Genomic DNA, 23,582 nt, shown 5'->3' on the forward strand with positions numbered 1-23,582 from the left:
TCTCTGTGTCTCTCATGAATAAATAAATAAAATCTTTTTTTTTTTTTTTTTTTAAAGAAAAGATTCCCTACCATCTCTGTTTCCCTTTATGATAAGCTCCTAATTTGAAGACTAGTGGATTTTCCTGAATGGACAAATGTAGGTTGTGCATCCATGTGTCATGCACCAGCCCCCAATATATAGTATGTACCTTCTGAAACTTAGGGGAATATTTTTTGACGTTCAACTATGTTGTGTGCTTCACGTAAGTTCACTGCTTTCTGTCGCTGAGTCCATTGCATAGACACACAACAATTTGTTTCTATCTTAAAACATCTTCAAAAAAACAAAACAAAACAAAACAAAAACAAACAAACAAACAAAAAATAAAACATCTTCAACTTCTTAAAGGCTTTTCCTTATGTTTCCTTTTGAAAGGTTTGTAGCTTTAGATTTTACCTTTACGTTGATGATCCATTTTGAGGAAACAGTCTCTATGGTATTAAGTGTTGACATTCCTTTTCACTACATAGATATCCAGTTGTTCCAACACCATTTGTTGAACAAACTCCTTTACCCATTATATTTAGCACATACGTTTAAAATCAAATGATCATGTATGTGTGGAACTATTTCTAAGATTTTTATTGTATTCCCTTGAGGGATACATTTGTCCATTTGGAAATAAAACCCTGCCTTGATTACTGCAGCTTTATGGAGAAAAGTTGACCATTTTTTCTTATTCTTTTAATTTGCCTTTTAACATCCTTTTTTTTTCCTGGCAGTTAAACTGTTCCACCGATAACTGAGGTTCTGTTTATTCATTTGCAATTTTTTTTTCCTTAGAACTTAGTTTGCATTCTCACTTCAAGTTCATTAATCTTTTACTATCCAGTCTCTAATCTGCTACTAAGTCCATCCAGTTAATTTTTCCTCTCACATACTATGCTTGCCAACTCTATAAATTACATTTTAAAAAATCTTCCATTTCTTTTGTCATGTATTTTTCATTTAAATCTTTGAGAATATTTATGATAACTGTTTTCATACACTTTTCTGCTAATTCTATCATCCGTCATTTCTCAGTTTATTTCTATTAACCAGGTTTTCTTTTGATTATGAGCTACATTTTCCTGCTTCTGTTCCTATTCAGGATTTTTAATATGATTATAGATATCATGTTATCATGATAAGTGTATGGATTTTCCTGCCTTCATTTCAAGAATAATGAAGAATACTTTGGCAGGAAATGTAGATACTTATGGATTATTTTGAGCCTATCTCTCAGTTTGGGGTGGCATGGCATAGCCCTACCATAAAGACCTTTTCTGTTTGTTGAATGCCTCAGGCATGCAACAAGATGTCTCCAGACTGAGTAGTCAGACAAAAAATATCCCATCACTGTGAGTTTGGAATTTATTCCGTTTATAGCTTCCTTGTGGCTTTCTATCTTTGCCCCGTCTTATTGGGTTTTACTCTATGCCATGTTTAGTTTTACCTTGTGAGCGTATTACTTACTGTTCAGTTAAGGTCTCAAGGGTCCCATGCAGATTTCTAAAGCTCTTTCTCTGAGCTTCCTCATCGTCAGTAGTCAGTACCCTGCCTCGCGGATCCATGTGCCTTCATTTGCCTCATGAACTCAGTGGGACTGCCATTCTTTGCTTGGGCTCCCCTTATCTGTTTGGAAATTTAGCAAGTGCTTCCAGGAGGAAAGTGTCAGTGATGACATAGCTCATCTCCTGTTTCCCTTCTCTCCATTAGCACAGTCCTAAACTGCCAGCTGTCCAATACCTGAAAATAGTTGTTTGAATATCTTTTTTTTTTTTTTTCAGTTTTCTTGTTCATAAAGGGAAGGCAAGTCCAGTTCTTATGACTGGGCTGCAGGCGGAAGTGACAACCCTTCACTGAAATTGTAATCTCTTCTTGGAAATATACATCTGTGTCAAAACAATAATTTGTGATTGTATATTTTCAAAAGCCGCATTTGTCATACATACTGGTCTTCAGTGGAAGTAGTATTCAAAGATTTCATTATGGAATTTCTTAGGTATCTCTGTCTGAATCATCTGACTTCAATTTTGATGACGGCACCCAAGACTAAAACCTTTTAGCAAACCAGTCCCCAAAAGCAGTGTCAAAGCAGCCAAATGTGCTTGTTTCTTTCAGGCTTTCATTTATAATTTTCAGAGGAAAAAGCCATGTTCTTTAGAATGAATTAGTACTACTGTAAGATTTTCATTCCTTTATCTTATTTTGCATAGTAGAGTCATATTTTTGCATTAAGTTCCAAAGCCAAGAAGCAAAAAGACAAGGAAAAAATGAGAATATCAGCATATGCACACATAAAATCAGGTATTGAATGCAAACTACTTTGCTCTCTTCTTGGATTATTTTGCCGTGCAAATGAACACTCACAAAAGGGACAAGTAAACTTTAGCGCCCCCTGGCATATAATATATAAAGATGAGCTTCAGTGTTTCTCTTTGGAAGTTTTACATAGTTTACTGTTCCCAAACAGGACTTTAAAGAGATTTTTTTCCGTTCACAGTCATGTCTACCCAATGTTTCCAAGTCTGGTTATGATCTCACTTTGATCTCTTTATCTATTCTCCTTTATTAAGTCCTGTCTGCTCTTGCTCTACACCAGACTGACACATCAGGGCTTTTTAAGTGGGACAATTCCAGGTTTCCTAGTGAGGACCAGAAATCCTGTGTACTTCTTGAATCCCTGAAGCTCAAAGAAGTGTTAGTTTGGGTCAGTGTTTGTGGGGGAACAATGAGAGAAGTTGGACATGGTACCATGGTTGCCACAGAAGAGCATCCTGAAGTGACATGGAAATGTGAAGTGTTTGAGGACATGGATGCAGACTTAATCCTTTTGGGTCAATAGATGAAAGGATGTTGTTAACAGTGCTGGCCAGTAATTTGATTTCTAGTCATGAATTATTGATTTCTTCCATACAAATGCAAAAGGGTAGGTGATCACACATTTCCTAATTAGTTTTGGCATCATCAGCTTCTGGTCATTTCTCTGTGTACGTGTTTTCTTTCACAGGTAAATAAACTAACTCCAGCTGCACTGGTGTGTTAACTCTTCCAACAAGCTTGGCCCCTAGCTCTGATTTGGCTACCTACAAGCTTAGTTCTGTCTCCAGACTAACATTTACTTTGACTTCTCATTTCCCAGGTCCATAATACTCATAAGAGTTTCTCACATGATTTCTATATATTTTAATCCAGTGAAGCAGGTATTGAGTCAGTCCCCATCTGGAATCAGTAAAAATATTTGAATGCAGTGTTTGAAAGCAATTATAAAACAATACACAGTACTGTTTTATGTATAAGGAATTATTATCATTTATCTAGTAACTTGAGGTTTTAGAAGGATTTTGAGGTATTTAGAAAGTGTTAGGTGTTAGCATGATTTAGGATCAGGATGTACGTGCTGATCATCTCCTCAAGTCTTCTTAGATCTTTGAGACAAGATTCAGTGAAATAAACAATACATGGTTGTGGGTTGAACCAAGATGTAAAACTTTGATTTAGAGGATGGAAATGTGACCATTTTCAAGGTGTTTCTACTTACAAGATGTTATTTCTTTGGTGGCTTTTTCTCTTCTTCTCATTTTTCCTATAGGTACTACCTTATTCATCTTAGTTTGAAGCTAACATTTCAGTGCATTTTGAAGGGTAATAAGAAAAATGCAGAGGAATTAAACGAAAAAAAATTAAATGAAGTGGTTTAACTTGTGACCCCAAACTAAGGAAGTGAATGTAATTGAGAGGTAGAAACTTTTCATAAGTAAGGAAGTTTAGATACCACCCCATTTTGTTTGATGTTCTGGATACGGCTTTGTTATCACATGGCTCTCCACTTACCTGGATATGTCTAGTTAGTATTTAAATTCAGTTAATTGTGATTTCATGTTCATTTTGTGTGATTTTTAATATTTACTTTATCAGTAGATTTATCAATATTTTGATGTCATAGTTATGGAATAGATCTACATGATCTGTTTAAATTTCACTACTTAAATTAGTTCTCTTGGGCATTCACATATTCACATTAAATGTAGGGAACACTATATTTTTAAAGTTTTTGTTCCAGGAGTCCAGAGTGAACATTCATTCTCTCTCCCAATGTTTCCTTCTCACATTCTTTCTGTTTTACTCAGTGTCTCTCTGACTTTCTCTATTTTTACTCGTGGCTTGATTTTGTTGGTATATTCAGTCTGTCATTCATTCATTAAATGTGACTGGAAGCGAAGTTCCAATAGAAGTCTAGCACAAACATGACTGGTTTATTTCGGTGTAAGCCCATCAACCAAAGGTGGAAAAAATTCAAAAAAATTCTATTTGCTGGAAAATTTGCTAATAAGCTTTTGGTTACTCAAAGGCTTGCTCACAATGTGGGATTTGAGGGTGGGGGGCCTGGGTGGAGAGAAGACAAAATATAATAAACACAACAGAAATTCACTGGCATCAAACTGATTGGAGTGTGTTAGGAAAACAAGTTAGGAGAGAACTATGAAAACCGGCTTTGTACTTTGGAAAAGTGGAACGTTTCAGAGATGCCGATTATAAAGATTGGAACTAATAGCAGTGCTCCAAAGCAAGGTTTCTGTTTCAGGCCTGCATATGCACATTTTATTCTTCATTCATGAAGACATCTTAGTTTGCAAACAGGATGTATACCAGACTCCTCAATGATCTAAGAGTTTCATCTACACAGTGAATTAATGTAAACAGTCTCTTCTTTTGGAGTGACAAAAGGTTAAGCTGAAATGAAACAAATGGTGTCTCTTTTTTTCAGGCAAATTTGTTTTCTATTCCACTTGACTCTATCGAGAATTTAAGTAAGGTCTTGGTGTGTTCTTGGTTTATTTGACTTTCGATTTTCAAAGGCAAAGGATGGATTTCAGTCTCTAAATTTGGAAGAATGCATTTGGAGTTAGGTTCTCCTAGCTTCCTGGAGGAGGTGGCAGTTAAACTGGCCCTTAGAAAAAGAACGCCATTTCAGCAACAAAATTATGGAGTAGAGTCCTCCCATATCAAAGGGATGGGATCCTTGAATGCAAGGACACAGGTGGAGGGCTAACTCATATTAGATGAGTGAGAGTGACATTATGATGCAGGACAAAGGCAAAGGGGGAGAAAAAAATGGGAAAATTAGGCTTTTATGCCCTGGAATGCCAACACTAGGAGGTTTTTTTTTTTTTTTTTTAACACTAGGAGTTTTGTTTGAATAATTGGCACTTGGTAGACATGGACAATTTTAAGGAGAAAGGGAAAGTGAGTATACTAGGAAGGAGAAATGAAGAATGACCAATGCTAATGGAGTTATTCTTCTGTGCTTCACATTACGGAAGTATGCCAACCTCCCCACTACATAGATAGGGCAAGTAGGACCGAGAGGTTGAAAATGTGCCAAGAGCTATAGATTGAGCATTCAGAATCAGGTTTGTTGAGTGAACAAAACCTAAGCTTCAGTAGGGACAAGGTGGAAGAATGTCAGAGATCTGGCATAAAGCATAGACACCAGGGTCAGAGGTCCTAGAAGGGACCCAGGTTGAGCTTCTGAACACGTATCCAATGTTACCGTGTGTAGGCCAAACACCAGAATTCTAGCTTTATTATTTTTTTTCTAATTATTGAAGTTAGTAAGATTTCTGGATCAGCACAGTAGACATGCTTAATATTATACCTCTTTTTAGCTTCCCTTCAAATACACATAATGATACACAGACAGTAGCATGATCGGATATGATAGTAGGACGTGTGGGTGGAAAAGTTGGTTGGAATTTAAATGCTATGAATACCCACCATCCATTAGATTCCGGAGCCAGGCCCTCTAGGGTGAGGAGTGGACCTGTAAATACTCTCCAAAGTGTGGAATCCCCACAAATGAGAACCCACTGTGTTTCTAAATGCAACAGCGCTTTGGAAGTTTATAGCTCTGGCCTAGTAAACTTCGCCAAGAAGATTTAGTTAAACATCCAGGAAAACATGCTGCTTCCAGAATTTAGCTTTGAACTGACAAAAGGAATTAGTTCCTCCCCGTCTATATCGCATGCAGAGTGACTCAGAACCAAGGTAACATGTTTTTAGAGATGGTTCTCGGTTTTGATGACTTAGGCGAACATGCCAGTCACTGTGTATCAGGTTTTGAATGCAGCCAAGATTGACCTTTATGATTGAAAATCATTTCTGTTAGAGAAAAACAAAGCACATCAAAGCGCAATCATTTTTCAAATTGTACACTCACTTCTAGAGATGTAGCGTCTTTGGCCTTGACTTGAAAGCTGTGGTGTTGAGTCTTTTAGGAGGTGGAAGGTAATGGCTGTAGACAGCAGAAATAAACGAGAACCTCAGGAATCCTTCTGGTTTGGCTGATGGAATCCAGTGGCAAGTACACTGTATATATCTGAAAATGAATAATAGCCTCATGAAAATGTAAGCAGAATTTCATAGTGTGTCCTCTCCTGATCCCCTGATTTTACCTGCTCTTAACCACAATGCCTGCGACCTTCTCTCTACCCCACCTTCACTCTGTCTTATATTGTCCTTAATCCTTAAGATACTGTGTACTGTGGTTTCTCTTTGGTTTTGACCAGATTTCCAGCTTTTGTATTGCTGGTGATTTCCTTTCTAAATTAGGAAATTGTGGGTTTTTTTTTTTTTTTTTAAAGAAAGAAAAAGAAAACAAAACCTCATTTCTCTCTCTCTTTAGTCAATTATAATAGCATTAGAAGGGCTATTCTAAACAGTCAAGTTTGAGAGTATATATTTCGGCATAAATCTGCACATATAAGCCTTTATGCAACTTTTATTCTTAAAAAAGGCTCTTAAAGGATCTCAATATCCATAGTTAGTGGCTCACATGGAAAACTGTATTGGGATTGTCTGTTTTATTATCATGTTTTTGTATTTCCTAAAGTTTTCATTCTTCTAACATTCTCTAGAAACTAAACCATGCTCATTTACAGCTCTTACTATTTAAAAATAAATACCATTTACACCTAAAATAAAAGATTGTGTATAAATACCCTTGAAGGAACAAAACTTTCATTCTTCTCAATTCTTTTCATTTAGCTATATGGAAAATATTCCACTTAGCTCATTCAGAAAATGTGCAAACTTGGCTTTGGGCACAAGACTGATTTTCTAAAATGAACGGGCCAGAGCTGCTTTCCATAGATTTCTTGCAATCAGTTGCATGTGGCTGGAAGTAAAACTAACAGGGATTTATAGCAATTGTCTGTCATCAGTCTATGCCATTTTCACCTGCATAATCCATCGCTTGTCCTGACAATGCCCAGGCTCCTAACCTACCTGAGATTATTTGATTCTCATGTGAGGAAATGCATACCAAATGCTAATGTTCCAAGAATGAAGCACTGGCCCCAGCCCCTGATGCTCCAACTTCTATAGCACCGAGGTAGAAAGTCACAGACATGTTGACTCATATCTCATTGGAAGGTGAGAAGTACTCCCCTGAGAATGTGTATCACGCAGACAGCATGAGACAGGAGGGATCCGCTAAAGCAGTGTTTTTCAACCTCAACACTACTGCCATTTTGGATGGGGTAACTCTGTCATTAGGGGGGCAGCTATCCTGTGCATTGCAGCATCCCTTGATTCTATCCACTAGAAGCCAGTAACATCTCCCCTCCCTAGATTGACAATCAAAGATATCTCCCACCATTGCCAAATATCCTATAGGGAGCAAAATTTCCCCCAGATGAGAATCACTATACTCAGGAAAAAGTAAAATTAAGCTTTCACAATTGGCAGCATTGCATACTGAGTGCAAGAAGTGTATTCTTGCAATCTATAGGATGAAAGAGATTAAGATGGAATTAACGTTACCAACCCACAAACCTTAAAATAGGACTATTAATCTGGATTCATGGCGTAATCTATAGGATGAAAGAGATTAAGACAAATACTTATTAAACATACTTAAAAATAATGCACACACACAGCATACATTGACCCTTTTAGAAAACTTTTCATTGGGGGTGGGGAGAGGCAAAAATAAACCTTCACAGTTATGGTACTTCTGAAGCAACTGTGTTTGGAAGAAAAGTTAGAGTGTAGAGATTTTTTTCTACACCGGTGCTTATTTTGCCCACGTCATTGGTTTTAAATCTAACCTCCTGGTTATATAAAGTTATCGTAATTTTTCCTCCCCATGGCTAGCCTGTCAACTATTTGAAAATATGTGCTATGTTGTACTAAAGTCCCTTTCCAACTTTTTTCATCATACAAAATAGAACATAGTTTTAAGTTCCTCCATCTTTCCCATTTTTTTTTTCCCTCATGGAGTTTCAGGCTGCTGTTATAACTCCTAAATTAGGATTCCCAGGATCAAAATGAGAACCTGAATCAAGTAGAAATGTTTTTGTCTTCAAGAAAGAGAAAATAAAGTAATGACTTAAAAGAAAGTTCCCACTGAACAAGAATTTCAGAGGTGGTTGACTGTTGGCATTTGTTGAGCTGCTCAAGGACCCAGGCTCTAGCTGACCATCTGCCTCACCCCTTTAATATGGCCCCAGCAAGAAGGGTGGAATGAGTGTTAGCATTAGCGATGTCTGCAACATGCAGAAGAAGAAGCGGATCACTGATAGAATTCTGGCAATGTGCTTCAAGAGTTTGGCTCCTTCCTTGGTGACTATATTACATGAACGACACCGTTTTTAACTATAATATAGAAATGATTCTACGGCAATATGATTCCTTTGTCACCTACATATGCATCTCCCTGGCTTTAGGACCTTGAATCCTGGAACTGTGTGTTGCTATCATATTCCAATATTATTACAGACCATACTACATAAGTGATCAGTACATATGTTTTTAAAAATTATCAATGTGTACAAAATATGCTCTAAACCTAAGAGCAAACTTTTCTCTTGCAAATTGTTTATTAGAAAATTGTCATTTAGGGGCACTTGGGTGGCTCAGTTGGTTAAGTGTCTGCCTTCAACTCAGGTAATGATCCCAGGGTCCAAGGATCGAACCCTCCCTGCTTAGTGGGGAGCCTGCTTCTCTGTCTCCCTCTGCTGTTCCCCCTGCTTCTGCTCTCTCTCTGTCAAATAAATAAATAAATAAATAAATAAATAAATAAATAAATACAATTTTTTAAAAAGAAAATCGTCATTTAGAACATATTTACTTTTCTTTCTGTTACATTGGAATTGCTTGTTTAGCTCTTGAAAGTCCACGAATTTTCTAGAAATTATACATAATATTTTGTGTGCATGTGCATTTATTAAGTGAACCACAGATTTAATCAGGTTCTTAAAGTGCTATTTGGTTCAAGAAATTTAAACTTCTTATACAATGTAGATTTGTCCAAAAAGAGGATAAATGGAAGATCAAAGGAAAAGTACTTTGAGAGGAGGATTATTTTCAGGAAAATAGGACAACCAGAATGGAGCCTTTATTGGAGATTTCGTTTCTTTCTATAATTCTAAAGTTAAAAAACAAACAAATAAACAAAGACACTTTCAGTAACAGGCCTGGATTTCTTTTTTTTTTTTTCTGTTTTTTTTTTTTAAATTTATTTTTTATTGGTGTTCAATTTACCAACATACAGAATAACCCCCAGTGCCCGTCACCCATTCACCCCCACCCCCCGCCCTCCTCCCCTTCTACCACCCCTAGTTCGTTTCCCAGAGTTAGCAGTCTTTACGTTCTGTCTCCCTTTCTGATATTTCCCACACATTTCTTCTCCCTTCCCTTATATTCCCTTTCACTATTATTTATATAAATAACAGGCCTGGATTTCATGTCAGATTATGTCACTGGGTTCCCATATTGGAGACTAATCAATGCTAAAATTTAAAAAAAAATGTTTTGGATATCTATCTTTATTGGATTATAGGAGCAAAGTAATGGGTTCCAGAAACACTCTACTCTAATATTAAAATGGTTTTGTTCTTTCGGTGGGAGAAAGATGCAATATACAAGAGTCCTTTCTAAAAGCTCCTGACCCATTTTCAGCAGTACACACCTTTTCAAATCTGTGTTGATGGATTTATATATTGATTCATGCATAATCAGACTGGCTGCCAGTAGGACCAATGGCAGAAATGGTAGGATTAGTAGCAAGGCCCATCACTTTAAAGGAATTGGAACTTGATCATTACATTAAATAGAGTTTTATTAGGTTTTGTATCTCTTAAATGATACATTATCTGAGCCCTCATCCTTTTAAGGTAGAGCGGTTTTACTTGTTCATGAAATGACTTGCAGGTGATTGAATTACTTATTATGCTATTGTATACATCTGGCTTAATATGTTTTGGAAAATAAGGATTTATTATGTATTCAACTCCACGTGGATGATAGATACCCAAATCTGTCTTTACAACATTAAGTTTGGGGCCTTCTTAAGTCAAGCACTTGTGGTCCACAAAATGGCAACAACTTTTTAGACATGTTGAAATGTTATTTTAGGGAGAGGCATGCAGAGTGGGAAAACAAAATCAAACAAAACAAAAAACAATAAATATCAACTCATCTTTCCCATCCAACCAGGGAAATTCCCCAGAGTCAGGGCTGGTACACCAAGTTAATTACAAGACTGTGTAACTGGGACGCCTGGGTGGCTCAATGGTTGAGTGCCTGCCTTTGGCTCAGGTCATGATCCTAGGGTCCTGGGATTGAATTCCACATGGGGCTCCCTGCAGGGAGCCTGCTTCTCCCTCTGCCTATATTTTTGCCTCTCTCTGTGTCTCTCATAAATAAATAAACAAACAAACAAATAAATAAAATCTTTAAAAAAAAGACTACGTAACTTATTGCCTGTAGTTTGCTTGTTTTATGCAAAAATAAATATAAAGCGTAATGATTTCCACTTAATTGTTAACTATTAGGCCTTTACAATTCTAAGCAGTGTTGTTTCTGAAATGAAAACGTCCATTTTTATGTGTACAGAAATGACATGTTAGCAAGAAAAATTAACTTCAAAAGGTTGATTAACCAAACTACAAAAAACGGCATATTGCATAATACCAACTTTTGGAAGAATCAAGAAAAGATCTTTGAAGGTCACCAGTTCACACATGGTGAAATTTTCAATTAGTTGTGTTAAAACGGAATGTTCTGCGACTTCCAAGCCTCAGCCATGAAAGGCCCTGTAGATTCCATTTGGTTCTCCGGAAATACCTACTCTTGGAAAAGGCCTGAGATCACATAAAAAAGGAAGGGTGGGCTGACACGGACCTGACTATCCCTGCCAAGCCCCAAGGCATGTGAGTGAGCCTACCTTGGTCACTCCAATCCAGCCACCACATGCATCTCACCAAATGACCCTAGTTGATCTGTGGGGCAGACACCTTGTTCAACTGGGCCCTGACTCAGAACTATGAAGTTCAATAAACCGTTGTCTAAGCCACTAAGTTTTGGATGGCTTGTGAATAGCAATATATAATCAAAACATCCTTGTTAAATTTTTAACTTACTTGATGAAGACCTCTCTTCATTTATTTATTGCAACAAAGGATTTGGTAGCCGCATTTTGGAAAACATTGTTGCAGGCAATAGATTTCCCCATCCATTGACTCCTACTCCTTTTCAGACTGTTTTTGCTTGTTCTTATCACTGTGATTCTCATTTCACACCAAGCTTTTAACTAATCCTGTCCTCAAGTCAAGGTGTATATATATGGATCTGTTGTCTAGCAGCCAAGTGACTCCATATCAAAATTAGCTTAAATGTGGAGTCTCATCCCATGCCTTGTGCCAGTTCTAGTAACTCAGGTTCGGTGTTTGTCTTGTGTTGCCTTCTTGTGCTGTAGCCCCAATAACTGGGTCTTACCCTTGCTCATTCTGCTTACGGGTCTAACCTAATAGCCTTTATGATATTCCATTCTAGATTGGGATCCTTCCTTGTTTTGACCTACATTTTCATTTCCTGTAGGTATCATAAAAATTGCCACACATTTAGCAGCTTAAAATAACACCAGTTTCTCATCTCCCAGTTTTATAGATGTCAAGCCTCAGCATGGCTCTGGTGATTACCAGGTTGTAATCAAGGCATCACAAGGATGTACCCCTTTCTGGGGGCTCTGAAGATGAATCTGATTGCAAGCTTCTTCATGTTGTTGCTCAAATCCTGTGTCCTGCCATTGTAGAACTGAGGTCCCTGTGTCCTTGATGGCTGTCAGGTAGGGTTCGTTCTCAGCTTCTAGACTCTGCAATTCCTTGACTGGTTGATACCTTTCCCTATATTCAAAGCTAGCATTGACACATGGAATCTTTCGCATCCTTGAAACTTCTCTGACTTCCCCTTTTCCCTTTCTCTTCTGCTTTTAAGAATTCAAGTGATTATATCAGGCCCCCCAGTGAATCCAGATTAATAGTCCTATTTTAAGGTTTGTGGGTTGGTAACGTTATTCCATCTATAAAATACTTTCACATTAGTACCTGGGTTAGTGTTTGATTGAATAAACAAGGGATGGGAATTATGGAGGAATATCTTTAGTATTCTTCCTTCTACAACCTATCATATTAGGAATTAAAGATCTGTCTTGGAATCAAGGAGCTTAGTTTTTGCTACCACCCATCTACCCTGGCTTCCCTTCATCCCCGGCCTAACCTTGACTTGCCTTTTGTCTATCAGGTCAGTGTAACTTGAATAAAATATTTCCATTACCATATTTTGCCCACTGACTTAGATTCCACTGAAAGTTTCCTGCATCCCCTAATGATGATAATTTGCCTGGATTGCCATCTATTCATTCATCCATTCTTCATTCATCCATTCAACAAATACTTATTGAATACTTATTATATGCCAGGCATCTGGTGATCTGGCAGTGAAAAGATCACAGACTTCTCTCAAAGCACGTACACATATACTCATATGTTTGTGTGTATAATAATACTGGGCATATGCAATGATTACATATTGCAATTTCAAGTGTTGATAAATGCCATGAGAAGAAATGAAGGAGGAATGGTCCTATTTGATTTACGGTGGTCAGAGATGGCCTCTCTAAGTGATAACATTTAAGCAGAGACTTGAAGGGAGAGAAGAAACAAGTATCTATCTGGGGTAGAATGTTCTAGGCAAAGGGTTCTGGTTGGGGGTCATGCTTGCTACAGTGAGGAATGGCAGCTGGAGTAGTGCACCAGGGTTGAGGGAACTGGGAGAGAAAGTCAGGTGGAAGGTAGGAACTGGATCCCTGGAGACTTTGAAGGCCATGCAAAGGATACTGCTTTTTTTTTTTTTCTAAAGAGTTTATTTATTCATAATAGAGAGAGAGGGAGAGAGAGAGAGAGAGAGAGAGAGAGAGGCAGAGACACAGGCAGAGAGAGAAGCAGGCTCCATCCAGGGAGCCTGACGCGGTACTCGATCCCCGGACTCCAGGATCACGCCCTGGGTCAAAGGCAGGCGCTGAACCGCTGAGCCACCCGGGGATCCCCAGGATACTGCTTTTTACTTTGGATAAGATAAGAAGGTGTTGGAGAATTTTTAGCAAAGAAGCTAACTGATCTGACTTAATGTTTTCTGTGATCAGTTTGGCTGCTACCCAGGAAGCAGGAAGCACCGGTAGGAGGCATTTGCTGTTGTTCAGGGTAGAAAAGTTTGGTGGCTTGGACTAGGGTGATAGCAGTGGATCAGCTGAGAAGGAGCTGTTGTTAGCATAACCTGGAGGGAAGGTACCTTCATTTCTTGCTCGCGCACACTAATATCCTGTCTGGCATGCCCACAGTGGTCACTGCTCCAGGAACCTCCTCAGAATCCCACCTGCACAGACGCTTGTGTTGAATCATCTGCCCAGTTTTACCCAGCTCTGAAGTCGGAGCTCCCATCTTGAAACTGCCTAAAACAATACAACTAAGATCCAAGGAGCAAAAGAAAACAAACACCTCTGAAGAGGCAAAGAGATAGTAAAGGGGCTTAAAAGTAAAGAAACCATCTAGCAACATTCTTTGCAATGCCTGGTGGGTATCAGACTTATCTGGAAGATGAGTAGGTTAGCAGCTCCCAACGCTTTTGTAGATGAAGAATTTGTTTAACCTAAAACTAGCTCAGCCACTGTTTTTGGAATGAGCCTACTTACAAGTGATTAAGAAATCTATTTTCTGCTCCCCAAGACTGAGAAGCTTTCACTAATAAGTAACCACAGCAAAAAGTTTGTAACTCCCGTTCAAGGCAAACCCTGATGAATGTTGAAAGAGGGAGACAAAATGCTGTGGGCATCTAGAAGTGAAAAGAGAAATCAGTATTACAGCAAAATTTATGAATTCATGTTAGATGAGGTCCTGGGGCTGCTTCGTATCTCTCTTCATGTCTAGGAAGAGCCCCGATGGTTGATCATTCAGAGATTTGATTCTCTTCACCTATATGAGGGACATGGTGGGGGGCAGAGAAAGAGAAGCTACACCTCTTTGCTTGTGTCTGCATTTGGACATGTAATCATTCATTCTGTGGGAAAACACGAGTTTAATTGAACAGCTAAACCAATGATACACCAAGAAAGACACCCACAGAATCTAGGAATTACAGATGATTTGAACTTTTCCAGTGTCTGTAGTGTCATTTCTAACCACTTTGGTCACTCCACTTCTAATCTCCAAGCTCCCCTCAGGACCATTTTTATGCCTTGACCTTGTCTGAACCAGCTCATTATTAGCCGTGAAGGAGTTTGCAAAGTTAAACACTGTTTTTTTTTTTTTTTAATTCTTCACAGCAATTTACTAGTTTTCTAAATCAAATTCTCTCTCCTCTCTCCTTAAACAACAGTTCTTTGTATACTCTGATCACTTGCTTCTGTTCTCACTGCTTGTCTGATTCTCATAGTTTCCTTGCTGTTTTCATTGGAATTTCAGGACTGCTCTTGCACTTACCCAGGGGGCACAACACACATTGGTACATCTAAACACTTCCTGCGTTTCTCCAATCTCACAAAATCCTCTAAATCCCCGCACAGTCTCTCTCTCAGACTCACAGTTGATGCAGGTTTAAGACTTTCAGTGCTTCAAGATGAGATGAGCACTGGGTGTTATATATACTATATGTTGGCAAACTGAATTTAAATAAAATTTAAAAAATTAAAAAAAAAAAGATTCTCAGTGCTTAAAGAAGCTGAAAATTGATAATAAATACCTAAAGTGCTTATCACAGTCCCTGACACTGGGTAACACCATTACCCATTAACAGTTACATTACAGGTTACAGGTGACCATTAACAGTTACAACAACATGATCATCATCTGTAATATTGGAATCTTAAGACCAATCTCACATGGGTCATGGGGAAAGCATGTAGGGGAAAGTTTGTGAGATGTTTAGCATAGGGCCTGACCCAAAGACATGTTCAACCGATCTTAGCAATATTATGATTGAGTTTCTACACCATCTTTTAAAAGTTTAGGTGTTTATAATTACTTGTTTAAAATCTCCATTATCTTACGAAGAAGGGAATTTCAAGCACAAGAATTCTGAAATATTATTTGATATGAGGAAGAAATTCAATGTTTGCAATGTACACTAAATAGTAATGATTTCAGGTTTATTTTTTTAAAGATTTATTTATTTATTTATTTATTTATTTATTTATTCATGATAGACAAGAGAGAGAGAGAGAGAGAGTCAGAGACACAGGCAGAGGGAGAAGCAGGCTCCATGCTGGGAGCCCGACGCAGGACTCGATCCTGGGACTCCAGGATCGTACCCTGGGCCAAAGGCAGGCGCCAAACCACTGAGCCACCCAGGGATCCCTGATTTCAGGTTTAGAAGGAATCAATGTGAAAAAAATAAATAAATAAAAACTAAAAAAAATAAAAATAAAAAAAGAAGGAATCAATGTCCTTAGAAGCCTTAATTCATTTGTTAGCAAATGAATAAGATTTTGCTAGTGAATGAATGTCATTTTTTTTGAATTTCCATGTGTGCATTAGTATTAACTCTTTGATTTTTCTATATAGCAGAAGTTTATCTTTAAAAAAGTACAAATGAAGCAGGTAGATTATGCTGCTTGCTGTTACCAGTTTAACACCAGAATTTCAACACTACATAGACTTTAGAGGATGACAGTCTGTTAAGATGAACTTAAAGCAATATTCCAAAGTCCCATAACTAACATAGAAGATGTATGAATGATCTATGGTGAGGAAGAAGAATGGCAGAAATTAGAGAGCCTGGGCTTTCTTAAGACCTGGCTTGGTCCTACTGTTGTTATGAGAAAACTAAAAATAAATGGACAATAGTTTCCAACTCTAAAACATATTATATGCAGTACATACTTTACCCTAGTTTACAATTAACATTTATTAAGCCCACTGAAACCACAAAGCCAATGTTTAATTTTACAGTTTAAAGTCACACACAGGGAAATGCTTTACAAAATAGGATATTGTTCCTCAATGAAAAATATTACAGTATAGGTCCCAAACGAGTCAGTTCACGTGGTTTACCTGAATAACAGAGCTGTCGTGGAATGCAGGCTACAAGACACAGTAATGCTTTCAATAGTTGATTCAGGTTCAAAATTTGCCAAAGCTGAAGAGACATTTTAAACAAGACCCGTCTTAGTTCTCCAAGATTTTTGGTTTTTTAACTGCATCACATTTACTGAAAAATGCTATCACTTCTGGAAAACTGAAGATAGTAAGCAGCTTACGTTTGACTGCTTATATACAACACCCTCAATATTTCACTCTACTCTGAAAGCATCTCTCAAGATTTAAAAATCTCAGTTATACCCACTTAACACTTATCATGTCTTTGCTCACAGACTCTAATACAGGACTCAAATATTTGTGCCACTGGTTTCATAAAATTCAATACATTTCTGCAATCTGTTCAGTTACCTGCAGTCTATCTATAAAGCATGTGCATGATTTCTTTTCCTACAACATAACTAAAATGTAAGCAGTATTTGTCAACTCCTACGTTTACGTCATGCCTGAGCGTGTAATGCAAACACCATCCAGAGACAATGTATGTTTCTTAATGAAAAGTCTAGTCTCACAAAGTCATACACAACATGATCTCCTATTCTAATTATGTTCGCAGTCTGGGCTGAAGTGCTTCTAATATGCTGTGACTGTCAAAGAAAAGACCAAGAAGTAGTAGCCAAGTATTCGCCATGGACATAAAATATTGTAATGCTAAAAACAGGCTAAATACACATACAAGTTTGTGTAAGGAAACAAACAAGTTCATTTGAAAGGCATGTTTGAAAGGAACATTGATGATTTAGTAAGTGATGAAACATGAGTCCTCTGAAAGTCCGTTCTAGCCTGATACCCTTCGAGTTCTGATGCCACCTTAAACATCCTTGATGTACCTATGGCTTATGTCACTGAGCCCTGATCAGACTGACCACTAGGAGCAATTTCCCAAACACTGAGTATCAAGTTGTGTCCTGCCTTCACCAAAACTTAAGAGTTCTCTTTTGCAAATTGAAAACTCATGTAGAATAAGATAGCAACTCAGAAATACCACATTTGACAGTTCTCACTGAAGATGTTAGCACCTTGATTAAAAATGACAATTGTTCATTGGATGTGCTAAAAGAAAACAAACAAACAAAAAGAATGCTGCTTTATTTACAAATCACAGTTTTCCTCACAGTGTTAGACTTTGGATCACTCTGATGTGGCCATGCCTTAAGATGGGATGGGCTGTTTGGTTTTTCATTGATCTCTGGCAGTCCACATGGGCCAGCTGGTGGAGCTCCAGGATAAGAACCACAGGTAGCCAACTTACTGCTAAAGTGCTACTATATTAGGAAGGTGCAATTAACTGGGTTAACTAATATGTACATTTCAATCTTAGTCTCTTTTAAAACCAACAACTTCTAACAACATACTCTTTTATTTTTTTCCCACAAAATCTGGATTGAGAATTATGGTATCATCACACTGGCATTTGGCAGATTGAATACTTTTGTGATCTGAACATCATGTATATTTCCATTTTTGTCTCACTAATGGAATGGGTTCTTATTTCAACATGTTCCCATATGTTGATGGACTAGAAGATAATTATGCAGTATAGATTGATGTGTTTCGTGATCATATAACTTGAGAAGTATTTCTCTAGTTGTTAGCGGGGAGACTATTGGGAAGATTGTTTTTTTTTTTTTTTTCCAGTGGATTAATTAGCTAAATTGTTCTAATTTTTTGGCAGTTTAAAACTACAGGTTGTTGGCAAGTGAGAAAAATGATAGAGAAAATATACGAGTTCATTTTTTTGTGTGTCTGATAGATCACCTTGACCTTGATTCTATGATAGCTTTGGATGACCATTTCTGTACTCATAGTTATTCATTTATCAAGCTTGAAATCTTAAAAAATATAAGGTATTTTATTGCCTTAAGCTTAATTATAAATAGATTAATAATATTCACCAATCCTCAGTCATAAACTATTAGCAAAATTTAGCCATTATTAAAATTCAATCTTATTTCACAAAAAAGTGAACTCTAAGCCATACACAAGTCCTAGACTTCATTGAATCTGCTTGCTGTGTTCACCTAAACCATTGAAATGACCTTTACTAAGGAAGGGGTCAATGGGGGAAACATCAGAACCAGAGATTGGTCTGGTCAATTGTATATCCAAGGATGCTTTGCCTTATTGCTGTGACCAGACTGAAATCCTAGTCAGAGGCAAGCTGATGTGATCAAAGGTGTCCCTGCTTGTCCCAAGTCCTATTTTCACTCCATAAGATTCATTAGTAGTAGTACAAAGTCACACTCAATCAATGGAGACCCCATATTTGTGGAAACACCCATGACTACTAATATTTGAATCACTTAAATGCAATTTGTTTATTCTCACTATAGAATCCTACCAATACTAGAGACTAACTGATATTAATTTTTAAGGAGTGTTCTTAAAGCAGCAAATGACAATATTTGGTTTTATTAACATCAATGTCTATCATATATTGTGTGTACACAAACTTCATATAAAACATCAACAGCTCCTTGTCCGAGTTTATCAGTGAAGTGAATAGACCTGATTCTCAACTATTTCTTAGCTTCTATGGGAAGATTCCAGACTATTTATATATCAAGTTTAGAACTTAGACCTTAGTTGCTTTATTGTTTTTCTTATCTGTGACTTGAAAAAATTAGTATTAATGAAACCCAAAGACCTATTAATGTAACTACAAGTAGTGAACACTACTGGTCAAGACAGATTAAATTGAAAACTTTCTTAGAAAGGAAAACTATAATATCAGAATAAGGATATGTGAGGAATATATACATATATGCCTGTATCACGCAGAAAGCCTTCTGTAAAAAAATACAAAAGCAACCAGTGCTGTAATTATGTAAACTCACAAAGTGTACTTTATACACAAACATGAAGCATAAATTAAAAGTAGGACAACAGCAAAACATTTTAAATATAGAATTTGCACATATTTTTGTTAAATAAGAATAAATACTTTTATCACACAAATTCACATACCAGTCGCAAAAACAATAAATTACTTTTTTTTCAGTGCTGCAACTTTATTTTTGTTTGTGATTAATCCCTTAATTTTTAGTTTAATGGGATAAAACTGTTTCCACAGGAAGGCAAAGGAAGTTGAATTTACTGAATAGATTAAAACAACGCCCTTAAACCTTCAAACAACAAGGCAGGGCTTAATTTGGACTTTCCTATTCCAGAAGAAAGAAATGCTATTTTCTTCTGGGCTCCCTTTATTCAGTGAAACTTAATCTGGAGTGTTTAGTTCTGTGGGATTAGATTCTTACTAACCTGAGCATTTACAGACAAACCTTTTTTTTCCCCCCCCAAGGAAGGAGCCTCAGCATCGTGAATTCCAGACTCTATTCACGATGCAAGTCTGAAAAGGTGACGTGCATTGTCCAACATCCAACTGGACTAAATTAGATTTTGTTATGGAGGATTTTCCCTTTATTCCCTACATCTACTGAACACTCCATTTCTCTGAATTTCAGTTTCCAGTCTCTATTATTTTTCTCAAGAGTTGAGATAGATATACATTCCTCAGTCAATCTACTGATATTTGTATGAAAACACTAAAGAAAACTCCTTAAAAGCATGGAATAGTGGTTTATTCCTTTTAAGCTCTCTAGGATTGTTTCAATGAGAAGTATAAAACTTCATTATTTTGGGGAAAAATAAATGATAAATCATACTAAAAAAAATCTATGAATACAGTATAGAGAAGCAGAATAGGAGACAAGCATTTGTGCCCTTCAGTTATTTCTTAATATTGCTGTGACTGTAACTATAAAAGATAAAAATAAACTTTGTCAGAATTATGTTAATTGATTAAAATTATTTCAAAAATTGGGAAAATGTAATGTCAGCCTCGCTATTAGTTCTCTTGGAATAGTCAAATAGTGTGATTTGATTTTTTTCTGACTGATTTGAAAAGCGTTGTTCCCTCTCCCTGGTATCTGGTGACCTCCATCGAATGTATGGAGGCCAAATGTTCTATATGGCCAAATGTTGGGCTTCACTTCTCTAATCAATAATTTATTAAGAGTAAATGACCATGTCTAAAGCAATGATAGTCTATGAAAAGCCAAAGGATGATCATTAGTTTTGTAAAACAATTATTTTGCTTTACCAAATAATTTCTTAAGGAAATATTTAAAACAGTGAGACATCTTCACCCCCTGAAATGAATGTGATATAGCTAGATCAATTACATAATTCTTTTATATTAAAAATATCTTCTAATAAAAATAAACTCTTGTGAGCTTAAGGGAACTCAAACAATGGTCCCTTAACATCTTTATATGCAAATCTTTAACAGTAGGCACATTTGGTATGGTTATTATAAAATTTTATAACAAACAATTGTCTTTGTAATATTTCATAAAGAAAAAGAAATCCCAATGAAACTGAACATCTTGGATTTTCTGAGCTATGGGGTGGAGAGGTGCAGTTTACTGTTTAAAAAAAAAAAAAGACTTTTATGCATATGATTGTAAAACTTTTCCATCTCTAACATCCAAACTTATAACCTACCAAGACAGACTACAGAAATAGAAGCAACAAACTTCTCAAAAATCATCACATTTCATCACCCAAACACTTACTGGTACAACCAAATGCTTTCCAATTGGGAAAAATCTTAAGTACAGTATCAGTATACTTGGATTTAAAAAGAAAATGCAAGAAATTATTGCCTGTACGGTGTGGAAACAGTCTTATTAGTATTAACCACTATTTTCTTTTTTTTGCATGAGCCACATTAATCATAACCACTTCTAGATGTGGCTAACTACAGAGTGATCTTTAATACTCCTATTATACTAAGTCAACAAGAAGTACAAAACATTGCAGGTCTTACAGAACCCTTGAACAAACATACAAGCGAAAACAAACACATTTTAAAGGCTTGCTGGTAAGAGGTATACCAGTGTTGAAGGTGTTGGATGTGAACAGAAAACTCTCTGCTGTGTGTTTTGAATGAATATTACACTATGTAAGATATCGGATGAAAGCTTCTGAACGGGAAAGTGGTGTGAAAGTATAAATCAAGACTATGGTGAAGTATGCCTTTTTTTTTTTTCCTTTTAAATTCTAACACAAGGAAACTAGTTTTTAGGGTAGAAACTAGTTTTTAGACTCTTGAATACTCATAACATACACACACGCGAACACTACTTCTGCATCCTAATTATGCGTCAATTTGGCTGGGTGCCTGAAACTTCCAGGCAGTCAAAAGTTTAAGGAAATGGACCCGTGCATGTATTTAAATGACTAGATACACTGAGATCCTTTTTCTTTTTAGAATTTCTCAGAAGATGCTTGCTGTCAAAATGGTTTTTGACTAAAATTTGATCTCCTGTAGTCTGAAAGTATGCAAAATCTTATTAAAACAGCAGCAAGTTCTTAATTTCCAGTAAAACATCCACAGCTCTTTCTGGAAACTAGAAGGAGTTGAAATAGCTGCAGACCTACTTTGGTCAAACATTTTTTTATAGAAATATATATATGTATATATATGTGCATATATATATATACATATTTTTAATAGAACCAAGTGATATAAAGTGACATACCAAGGGAGAACGTATTTACAAACAGTAAAAATAAGCTACTGTGTATTGTGGATGATAATGATTATGATGCCTTCGAAGACATTCTATAAGAGGTAGGTGACAAGGGGGAGACCGTTGTTCTTCCATCTTCAAAAGTCCCCTGATTCTACATTTATCAGTGTTTTTTCATTCTTGTAGCCCAGGGTATGTTCAGAACTCCCAAATTTTTCTATATTCCAAGGTCACCACTGTCACATGAAATGGTGCACATCTTCGTTTGGTCACCGAGAGCAGATTCTGCCCATAATTAGACTCCTGTTGACAATGCCATTGAAGTGTGACTTTCTGTGCTTTAGGGAGACCTCTTGTTCACCACGATTGATCACCACCATTGGCCATGACTGCTCCGTGATGAAACATCTAGTTATCTCTGCATAAGATCACAACCACAGGCTAACATTTCTTCAGCAAACATTGCTTAAATGCGGAAGGCCTCTGAGAGAGAAGACATCCCTTTGCTAACTTGCGGTTTGCGTCCTGGCACTGCACCGTCCTGGTGTGCCAGCCCGTGTCACAGGTCCTAGAACATGCAAGCCATGGGCCTGTCACCCACTGCAGCTGTGGAGTGTGCGACCCCACTTTATTGCTGGCATGGCTGGTGACTGAGTTGACTTTTTGGGTGGACTTCTTGGGAACAAAAAAACTGTAACGGACATCTAATGCTTTTGTTGGATCTGTTGCAAGAATCTGCACTATTAGAATTTCCTTTGTGGCTGAGTAGCCCATGCCATGCAAGAAGTCATCCCTGTGGCTCCAGCCGCTGTAGTTCATGACTGTTCCGTTGATGTCGATGATGGTTTCTGAGGTGGAGATCATGTACTTCCCATTGATGAGGTACTCACCGTTTTTCTTCTTCAGGGCTAAGTAGGCAGTGAATCGAGTCTGGTCTTTGGCTTTGAACTGCCGGACTTTGATGTGGGTTGCCCCTTCGGGGATCCTCACCACGTCAGTGTAACCCTTACTGGAAGCAAGAAGGTCCACAGAGGAGAGAGGGGGAGAGAAAGAAAGAAAAAACACACACACACACACACACACACAGAGAAAGAATAAATAAACTCTTAATACATGAAGAACCAAATAAAAGTTCTCTAAAAGTCCCCCCTTATCTTCATACAGTTTTAATGTAATTAAGAGATTAGTTTAAAATTGGCTTCAGATTTTGGGGCAAGATGGTGGAGGAGTAGGGTCCCCAAGTCACCTGTCCCCACCAACTTTCAAATCATCCTAAAGATAACTTTCAAATAGATAACTAGATAACTTTCAAATCATCCTAAAATTGGCTTCAAGAATTAGTTTTCTTGTAACAAAATAAAATTGTAATCAGACTATGATGTACGCATTTTTATTATGATGTTCAAAATTAGGATGATGTTAGCAATCCGCCTTTGTTTTAAAATCCGCCTTTGTTTCCGCCAACTTTGTTCAAAGATTTATAAAAACATTACACATCCTTATCAAATCCTATCATTCTGGCACAAAATAAGATATATGTAAAGACAAACTAAAATCTGCCCTCAATCTCATTAGAAAGCTTTAAATT

General features: G+C 37.1%; 1 protein-coding gene across 1 annotated transcript in view; it reads right to left on the minus strand.

The window, feature by feature from the left end:
* Positions 1 to 16,241: 16,241 nt before the first annotated feature.
* The window catches only part of ADAMTS5 (ADAM metallopeptidase with thrombospondin type 1 motif 5), a 47,969-nt gene continuing 40,628 nt past the window's right edge, over positions 16,242 to 23,582 (minus strand). Inside the window, exon 8 of the mRNA XM_077878899.1 lies at positions 16,242 to 23,003. Coding sequence (XP_077735025.1) covers positions 22,436 to 23,003 — 568 coding nt within the window. The 3' untranslated portion in view covers positions 16,242 to 22,435. The remainder of the gene's footprint in view (positions 23,004 to 23,582) is intronic.

Source organism: Canis aureus, chromosome 30 (genome assembly GCF_053574225.1).
Source record: "Canis aureus isolate CA01 chromosome 30, VMU_Caureus_v.1.0, whole genome shotgun sequence".
Lineage (NCBI taxonomy): Eukaryota > Metazoa > Chordata > Mammalia > Carnivora > Canidae > Canis > Canis aureus.